The sequence below is a fragment of the Oncorhynchus mykiss genome, chromosome 10 (genome assembly GCF_013265735.2).
Source record: "Oncorhynchus mykiss isolate Arlee chromosome 10, USDA_OmykA_1.1, whole genome shotgun sequence".
Taxonomy (NCBI): Eukaryota; Metazoa; Chordata; class Actinopteri; order Salmoniformes; family Salmonidae; genus Oncorhynchus; species Oncorhynchus mykiss.
The window spans coordinates 34,609,599-34,619,624 of NC_048574.1; the positions used below are offsets into that span (position 1 = coordinate 34,609,599).

Consider the following 10,026-nt stretch of genomic DNA (forward strand, 5'->3'; position numbering starts at 1 on the left):
CACAGCCGGTTGAATAAGACTTTGAATGTGATTGGAAAGCATCCAACAGGAAAGTGTGATTATTGCCAGGAAACAAAGACAGTGGAGCATGTATACAGTGTGGGCAATATGAGAGGAAAAGATATTGGCTGAGATCTAGTATGAGGGAGAAGGGGACACAGTAAATTAGTTTAAAGAGTATATTGAGTAGATTCAGTGGAGGCTGCAGAGGAAGACAACTCATAAAAATGGCTGGAAAGGAGCAAATGGAATTCCACTAATTCTACTCCAGTCATTACCACGAGCCTGTTCTCCCCAATTAAGGTGCCACCAACCTCCTGTAGTTGTGATCCTTTTTTAAGAGAAACGGGGCTGGCAGGTAGGATTTAGTTTCTCCCTGTCTCTGGCTCACACTCCAATACAGTAAGCGGCGGGAATGCACCGTAACGTTAGATGCCAACTGCCGATAAACCCCACCGAAAAGAAGAAACTTCCGGTGCCTCAGTTCCTGTTTCGGCGCAAGCGCACAATAAATGGAAAGCTACGTAGCCAGATAACTTTTGTGATGTTTTTATTTTTATTGAGTTAACCCACTTGACGTCGAAGATATGAGATCCAAAATAAAATAACAGAGCACGACTTTTATTCACATTACAGGTAGGTGTCATTATATGGTTCTGCGCTTTGTTGAGGGTTTTCTCATTATTTATAGAACTGTTAACGTTAGCTAGCTAGCCAGCTGGTTGTTTGTTTGAATAATGCTAACATGCGGCGCTGCCGGCAGGCTCAGGCCAACAGCTTCACAAAATTCCGTTGAGTTGACTGACATTTCAGATGACGGGGACTCACCTCTATATTTTTAAAGTGTTAACTGGTGCACGCGTAATAATCAGATAATAACATGACATTGTGTCATCTCGGGGTGAAAATACTGAACGACATTGCTGTCACTCACGGAAACATTACACTCAGTGGTGCGGGCGGGGAATGTAGCAGCTAAAGCCAATTGAAATGCTTTAAAATTCGATTGACTTAAATTGCAGCCAATAGAAATTCCCAACATTTGCGATGGCTCTTTCATTAATCTTTGACAAGAGGGTATCCTTTCCGGTGCAATATTCTGTGACGCTGATTTTATGAGATTTCGTAGAGTAATTAGATCAGGTAGCACAATGTTAAATGATGTACGATTACAACAATTTATTTATATGTATCTCGGCGGCCTGTTGTTTTTAGCGGGGCTCGATCAGGTAGAAGCGGCCACCACCGAAATGGCCAACCTGAACTGGAAACCGTTCATCTACGGAGGGATGGCTTCGATTGTCGCAGAATTCGGTACGTGATGCACCAAAACCTGTTCAGACTAATTTATTTTAATCATGCATTTTTTTCATTATTCTATTCCCACACACATTTAAGACCCATGTTTAGCTGCATTGAGAAGCACTCAGATTTGCAGCAGTGTTTCTTCTTGACTGATGGCGATGGCCCTGTATTATGGATGCTACATACAATTATTAATGATGGTGCTCCATTGGAGTAGATCTACAGAGACGCAATTGTGTGCAACCCCGAGCAATTCTATATTTACTTGTGTAACCTCTTAGATAAACTAACATAAATTATATTACACCTCCTTAGAAAAAAGCTAAACAATGCAACACCTACTTGCTGAAAGCAATCACATTGATTTGCATTGCATTCACTGCATTGTTAGTCCACCTCATTGCAGTGAGATACTATTACCAGATCTTATATACTGAGGGGTCACTTTGTCATTTAATTTAAATACTACCAGTGATCTCTGAACTAAACAATGTTGTCATGATGTTGTTGGTTGTTCTCCCCCCAGGTACGTTCCCCATAGACCTGACTAAGACGCGGCTGCAGGTGCAGGGCCAGTCACAGTACATGGAGGTGCGCTACCGGGGCATGTTCCACGCCCTGTTTAAGATCGGCAAGGAGGAGGGCATCAAGGCACTGTACTCTGGGTGACCAAAAAATAATATGGTTTACACATGTTAGCCTATACACATGGGGGGAAAAAACAACATATTACAGTATTTGATATGGTGTGCTATGGTAGAACATATTCCCGTTCGGGCAGGGATTGACATTAAGGGTTTCCCTTTTGCCCGGGGCAAATTTTGTCAATAGATTTAATATTTGTAGCTTCGTTTTAAGTAAATAGCTGCAATCAACTTGTGCAGTACTTTAGGACATAAATCAAATCGCAATCTTCATTTTACCTGTCACATTATTTTACATTATGAAGCTTGACGTGGTTCCCCAGAACAGTTGACAGTCACGTGTTTGTATGTAAATAGCATAACGTGAGAAAGCGGGAGCTGGTGAGTCCAGCTGTGTATTGACGGGGCGTGTTTTTTATTTTTATTTAATGTTTTAAAAAAAACAGTAGCATGATCAGGGATGTGCAAATGTTGTTTTTCTTCACAGAAAACGTATTAGTGTAACACATTCGGCAGAAAATAGCTTCGTTTTCATCAGATGACAACAGAAGGTCTATTTGGCTGGCATCCTCGTACATAGGCCTAAATTAGCTTACAGTGAAAAAGCAATGTATTTTTTTGCAATAAACAATGCATGGCAATCATATTTCTAATGTTTATAATAGAAAGAATATAGCCAGCTACATTTCCTAATGTCCCCTTGTGTACTAAGCCGGTAATACCGTATATCCCGGTATGAGAGAAGGACGATATGAAAATCGAAATCTAAGGGGTGCACTTTTCAACAAATGTTTAATTTGCAAGCATACACTGTGTCCAAGAGACTCATTTCTACCATTGTAGAACACGCAATTGAACATAATATTTTTCTTCTTAGTTAGATCATTATCATATAAACCTGCTCCACTATCCATTAACTTCAAGCCACTCTAATAGAACCTTCTCTCATTTTCAACTATTGACGTCTGAGCTACTGAAATGGAGTCTGGTCTTGTATGTGAGAGCGTGACTTTTTACAAGGAAAGTGGGCAGGTGCTTTCCCTGGGGGGGAAACGCTCTTCTTGGCTGTGGTTTTGATCAGGGGACAGCCTTTGAAATACCTGTTAGTCTAGAAACAATCTGAGATCGGAGTGACCAATGTGATAACAGCAATAGTCGTTAACTCTATTTACGAGAGAGTTGCAGGGAACCAAGCTTCCCAGGCAAAATACAAATGTCTGCCAACGTCTTGACAGTCCTGATGGAAAAGTAATGGGGTGTGAACGTTAGGCAAAAAGCTCTTCACTTGTTCATAAAATTGACACTCCCCGAAATGACTCCTGTCTTTCTCTGTGCAGGATCTCCCCAGCTCTCCTGAGGCAAGCCTCCTATGGGACCATCAAGATCGGGACCTACAACACACTCAAGAGGTTATTTGTGACCCATCCGGAAGGTGGGTTTCAATGACTCCCTACTGCTTTCTATCTCGCATCATTTTCTCTGTTTGCTCTTTCATTTTTTTAAATTATTATTTTTGCCCTAAACATCCATCTATGACACCTGACAGCTGATGTAAGCAACAATGCATTGCATACATTAGTGCTGTCATAGGCAATGGCATGATTTTGTAATAAGGTACTCTCTTCTGTTTGCCTGGTGCCTTCTACAACTGTATAGACTTTTAGCATGTTGTATAAAAACCGGGCATAAATCTGGAAGCATCATCAATGACAAGAAGTCAGTAGTAATGAGAGAGTGACTGTGTGGGGTGGTGGTTGTGGGTCACACGTGAGGTTTGGTCGTATCTTGTGGCATCTACTTTTGCCCTCAGAATTATTTAACTTCAGTTGTTTATAATGTCAAGGATCTCCGACATGCACATGAAATCTGGCGACCCTTTTGTATGAGTACTGAACTGCATGTCCCAGCCAAATTCATGTGACGGACTGACCTTAACAACAGTCATACCAGGGCAGGACAATAAAGTCACCCTTTTACAGCCATTGTGTGGAGTGGGAGTTTGGAGGGAAGAGGTTAGCTGGCCAACCTGAAAGGGTAGAGGGGACAGCAGTCAGTACTTGTGACTTCACCATACTGTTAATTTGCACACACAAACAATCAACAGGGGTTTAAATAAAGCCTGTAATTTTGAAATGGGCCATTGCGTTGCTTCTTCTGAAGATCAGTGTTTTTTGTTATGTCTCTAGGCTTTCCAGTAGAGCTTATAGGGCGTTTTCTCATACTGTCATCAGCAAAAATAACAGTTTGGGAAAACATGTTAAATACCTGTCTGGACAACCTGCATTGACGCAGATGTCTGAAAACACAGACCGAGAGTGCCTAACTGCCGTCACTAATGCCCAATATAAACAGGAGACTGGGAGCCTCCGTTGCAACAGGGAACAAATCTCATCAGTTGTCTATTAATAGTTTTGCATTACATTAACCGGCGCCAACATGTATTCCCATATCACAGGAAGCAATCTCTACTGAGAGACTGAGTATTTACTGCACAAACAATTACAGGATTATTTGAACCTGCAGTAGACAAACGGAACCAAATGGAGTTTGAGAAGAGATTACCTCGTTAGTAGAGAGCTTGACACACTGATTTATCTGAGACTTAAGGATTGGGGTTAGTAGGGAGTGGGGCAGTGCTTCATTTGTAAATTGGGAGGTGCCGGAACAAAAAGTGAGCACGAGAGGGAGCTCTGAGTATAATTGCATTTGCATATTGGCATAGAGCAGTAGAGTAAAGGCACTTCCATAAGTTTCACACATGGGTGTTTTTTGTTGTTGTCTGGGAAAAATGTGGCCTTTTTATAAACACGTGTCATGCAGTTCTACGTCATGTTACGTGACTGGACGATGTTTTTTTAATACTGCACAAATGATGGAAATAACAGGCTACTTCGACACTGACAAACTGAGAATCTGAGATCAACAAAAACAACCTTGTCTTGAACCCATCAATAGCCTAGGCATGTGGAGATACACATATTGTAGGCTACAATATGAGGAGGAAATTATAGTCCTAAAAATGCTTTCCATGCTCACCCAATGATGTGCAGCTCACTTGCCGGTGATGGCCAATGTGTTCGTGCCAAAAGCCTAAACCCTGTGTCTGTTATACTACTTTGTAAAACACTATTTGGAAGTTGATCAGATGTTTTGGTAGTCTACAGCAGACAGATTAGTCTTCTCTGTTCAGCAGGAGCCATTTACTTTCCAACCTGTGTTATTCCGCAATTGTATATGAAATGTTTTTGGAAAGCCCTTATTTGTATGCATGCTATTCACTGTCAGATTTGCCATGCGTTCCTGATTAGGCTATGCCTTGTTATTAGGCTACACACAATCGACAGACAGCTAGGCAATATTTTTTTTAAAGAAGCTATTGGTCCTATGTGGCAGAATTCTAGGGCTTCTCATTGTGTAGTAGGCTATTCTGAATTACTTCATTTCTTTCTGAACAGACAGCAGTTATTCTTTGAACATTTTTATTTTAATTTTTATATTGCAAAAAGTGACAATTATTTTTCATGCCACGGGAGGTACTGGATTCGGCCAAATAAGTTCTGGAAAGAAATAGTCTAAAACGGAGAGGTGCCGGATCCTGTTCCGGCAGGATCCGGCTCAAATGAATCACTGGAATGGGGACTGTGTTATTTGTGATTGTGTTGTGAAGAGAAGACTTCTCCTCTGCTGCTGTTGTGCTTCTTCACTCTGTATGCCTCACTCTGCCAGGTTGTGCGGATGTGTTTTGAATGCTTATTTTTGGTACAGGCTGTGGTTTGCCTGGTGTGGTGGTTGGGCGGGGGGATCCAGCGCCCGTTCTCCTGCCATAATGAACGGCACCAGGACCACACTAACTCTTGGTCACATTGATCAAGGTTTCACTGTAACTATTGATCTAAACTTAATCCATCATGTCTTTCCTTCTCCTCTGTCTCACTTACTTCCACTGTAGATTTGTTTTGTTTACCTGGTGACTTATAATGATAATTGTTTCTTGTCTTAACCCAAACTGTCATAATCACTAATAAATAAATCATAGTCCCCATTCCATTTCAAACTGTGTGCTGTAAGAGGGGCAGGGTGCAATTTCAATACAATAACAATATTACAGTACTATGTTTTGAATGGTGACAAATCCAAATTGCAGAGGGTTCTAGTTAGTAGTCATTCTTTGACTTATTATGCTGTAATGAATAGGTTAATGGCTCTGTATGCTTTCTAATTCTCATGACTTTCTGTCTGGAGTTGATTACTGCATGTTTGTCGACCTTTTAGATTTCATGTTCCCCTCTAAATGATCATTTGAAAGTCTCTTGTTCAGAATTATAGCCACTTGTTTTACGTTGCACCTACCTCTAGAATTTCTCTCTGTCTTTGTGTGTGTTTGATGTGGAGGAGTAACTGGCTGTCCGTTCTTTTCCCTGACAGATGAGACTATGGTGATCAATGTGTTCTGTGGAGTGGTGTCTGGAGTCCTGTCCTCCTCTCTGGCCAACCCCACTGATGTTGTCAAGGTGAAAACGTGTAGATAGCAGAAAGATCTAGATACTGGACATTGCAGATAGTAATGTCATAAATAGAGAGGCATGTTTGAGGCATCTCGTAATCTGAACGTCTCACAACGTTTTGCCCTGCTGAACGCAGGCCCTGATTTTCTTTATTGTGTTCAGATCCGCATGCAGGCCCAGGGCAGTCTTTTACAAGGCAGCATGATGTCCAACTTCATAAACATCTACCAGACAGAGGGAACCCGTGGCCTGTGGAGGGTGAGTGGTGCCCCCTCGGTCACAAACTATCAAACAGTGGCTCTGATCTGTCATCAAGATTTTTTTGTGTTTTTTATTTTCATGGAAGAGCTTTGTTGTTTTGTAAGATTGTGACCAGTGAGTTTATTTATTTTTGGCCGTCTGAAGACCGTTGAGTGACTGGTACTGTCGGGTTGTTGTATTTATACTGTTGTCATCCTCAGGGCGTCATCCCTACAGCTCAGCGGGCAGCCATCGTAGTGGGAGTGGAGCTTCCTGTCTATGACATCACTAAGAAGCACCTCATCAAGTCTGGCACTATGGGAGACACCATACTCACACACTTTATGTGAGTTTAGACATTAATATTGTAAAATGCATATAAATATATCATTTTTGTTATTCCTAATGTACCGTCATATTCTCTGAGAAAGATAATCGAAAACCTAACAGTGAGTGTGCATATTATACACCTGAACCTCTGGCTTCTCCCACATCGGTTTCTCTGCCTGCAGTTCCAGTTTTACGTGTGGCCTGGCGGGGGCTCTAGCCTCCAACCCAGTGGATGTGGTGCGGACGCGTATGATGAACCAGCGAGTGCTGTCTGGGAACCCCATGTATAAAGGCACGCTGGACGGATTAATGCAGACCTGGAAGAACGAAGGATTCTTTGCCCTCTACAAGGGCTTCTGGCCCAACTGGCTGCGTCTGGGGCCATGGAACATCATTGTATCCTTTCCATCACTGGAATCAAAGTTCAAACCCACTGTGTTGCCAGCACTATTATCCAAATAACGGAGTCATCTGAACTCTGTTTCTCTGCATTCTATTAGGTCAGTTCAGTTTTGCATCAGTTCATATTGAGTATTTTAGACATCCAAGAACCATGCCTGGTAAAAGTAGGTGGACTTCAGCATTGCAGGACAAGTTGTCAGTTTGTTTTTGAGCTAATCTCCCTTTGGGAACTGGAGCATGTTCTAATTCTATCACCCTATTGTTGCTCAGAGGTTCAGAGAGAACAGCAGAGTGGAACGGAGAACTGTTGTCAGGTGTACAGCTTGTGTTATGGCACTCCTGTCCCCTTTCTCCTTGGCTACCAGTAGAGGGTGCCAAATTCTTACAGTGAAGCAAAATATGCAAGGAGGAACCTTGTTATATTTACAGTGATATTGTGTAATACCATACAAAACGTACATTTTATTTAGTTAAGTCTTATAAGTATTTGTGATTTGTGTATGGGCACAGACAATGTCATGATTGTGCTCCAGGGCTGCCGCCACGTATTGTCCTTAACTAGAGCTCTTTAGTTCTTCATCACGTTTGAGCAGCTGAAGAAACTCCCCTTATAGTTGAACAGTGAGTGGACACTCCGTCGGACCAGAGTGTATCAGAGCGAGGGAAACACCCCAGCCCTTTGTCTTCATTTCATTCACAATCCCTCCCTCGTCACACAATCTGTATGTGCATGCTCATCTGAGTTAAATATAATAATATTTATAATTTTTTTATACAACTTTTAATGTTTTTTTTTTTTTTTTAATACTTCCTCATACTCATCAACCATCCTTGATGCCACTCCTGGCAGCTAAAGCTTAGGATTGTAGCTGAGGACGGAAGCCCGTTTGGACCATAAGGTATTAGCTAGGTACGCTGACTGCCAGCTTGCTACCATTTTAAAGTGAGCTTGTGGGAAAAGGAGGAGGACTATCCTAGGTGGAACGGTAACTGGAGATCTACTTGAGCTTTTTTAGGGATGTGGAATAGGCCTCTGATTGTGTCTGACTAGTTTTTTAAACACATCTCTATACTGCATGGGATGTGCAAGAAAAGACCTTGGCTGTTAAATGTATAGGATTGGGGTTTTGCCTGTCTGATCTGACGTTTAAATAATGTCTTCAATGTTTTGGGCAGGGCTAGCTAGAAGAGGATGCGATGCATGGCATGTTAACTGGGTTGTTATTGTCAGACAATTTATTCTCAATGACTTACCTGGGTAAGTAAAGGTCACAGTAGGTGTTGTTTAGTCTGTTAGAGGTACTCAGGACAACGGTGACCCACATGAAAAAATACTATACTATGGTTAAAATACATTGTAGTGTTTTTGCTGCCTTTACTGTAGTTTTGCTGACATTACTGTAATACTTAGTGCAGTGTTTTTGTGGTCTATAGTATACTGTAGTATTTACTATAGTATTTTACATTATACTAAAATATTCTATATTAAGTATTACAAATGATTAAGGTACACTGCAGTGTAGTATCGTATACTATAGTTTACTACATAATTCTATAGTAAGTACTGCAGTATTCTATAGTAAACTAGTATTTTTTTTTATGTGGGGAGACTATATGTATGTTTAGTAAGATGTGATGGGAATTTAGTCCAATGTTGAACCAAAGCCATTATTGGGTACCCGGAGAGTGACTTTGCTTTCTGTACATTTCACCACAACCCTTTTGTGTGAAGTAGAGGTGTCTGCTGTTGTCTGGAACACTAAACATGCACAGGAATGGAAACACTTTCTGGGACCTGCTTGGTTGTCATGGTGATTCCCATGAAAGTATACTGAACAAAAATATTAACACAACAGGCAACAATTTCAAAGATTTTGCTGAGATACAGTTCATATACAGTTGAAGTTGGAAGTACATACACTCAGGTTGGAGTCATGAAAACTCGTTTTTCAACCACTCCACAAATTTCTTGTTAACAAACTATAGTTTTGGCAAGTCGGTTAGGACATCTACTTTGTGCATGACACAAGTCATCTTTCCAACAATTGTTTACAGACAGATTATTTCACTTTATAATTCACTATCACAATTCCAGTGGGTCAGAAGTTTACATACACTAAGTTGACTGTGTCTTTAAACAGCTTGGACAATTCCAGAAAATTATGTCATGGCTTTAGAAGCTTCTGATAGGCTAATTGACATCATTTGAGTCAATTGGAGGTGTACCTGTGGATGTCTTTCAAGGCCTTTCAAGGCCTACCTTCAAACTCTGCCTCTTTGCTTGACATCATAGGAAAATCCAAATAAATCAGCCAAAATCTCAGAAAAATAATTGTAGACCTCCACAAATCTGGTTCATCCTTGCAAGCAATTTCTAAAGTTAAAGCTTGGTCGCAAATGGGTCTTCCAAACAGACAATGACCCCAAGCATACTTCCAAAGTTTTGGCAAAATGACTTGAGGACAAGAAAGTCAAGGTATTGGAGTGGCCATGACAAAGCCCTGACCTCAATCCTTTAGAGAATTTGTGGGCAGAAGTGAGAAAGCGTGTGTGAGTTAGGAGGCCTACAAACCTAACTCAGTTACACCAGCTCTGTCAGG

The 10,026-nt window shown here is 41.2% G+C and overlaps 1 protein-coding gene across 1 annotated transcript; it reads left to right on the forward strand.

Moving 5' to 3' along the window:
• Positions 1-469: 469 nt before the first annotated feature.
• On the forward strand, positions 470-9,372 carry slc25a14 (solute carrier family 25 member 14). The gene is made up of 9 exons (XM_021618183.2): positions 470-636; positions 1,216-1,314; positions 1,832-1,970; positions 3,287-3,381; positions 6,375-6,460; positions 6,617-6,712; positions 6,916-7,040; positions 7,207-7,420; positions 7,999-9,372. The coding sequence occupies exons 2-9, from the start codon at positions 1,251-1,253 to the stop codon at positions 8,038-8,040; spliced, it is 861 nt and encodes a 286-aa protein (XP_021473858.1). The 5' UTR covers positions 470-636; positions 1,216-1,250; the 3' UTR covers positions 8,041-9,372.
• The last annotated feature ends 654 nt before the right edge of the window (positions 9,373-10,026 follow it).

What these genes read in the sequence shown, in the direction of transcription:
- slc25a14 (XM_021618183.2), top strand. Translation starts at nt 1,251, where the DNA reads ATGGCCAACCTGAACTGGAAACCGTTCATCTACGGAGGGATGGCTTCG. An exon ending in ATTTGTGACCCATCCGGAAG is followed by an intron (nt 3,382 to 6,374) that starts GTGGGTTTCAAT and finishes TTTCCCTGACAG; the next exon opens with ATGAGACTATGGTGATCAAT. An exon ending in ACCATACTCACACACTTTAT is followed by an intron (nt 7,041 to 7,206) that starts GTGAGTTTAGAC and finishes CTCTGCCTGCAG; the next exon opens with TTCCAGTTTTACGTGTGGCC.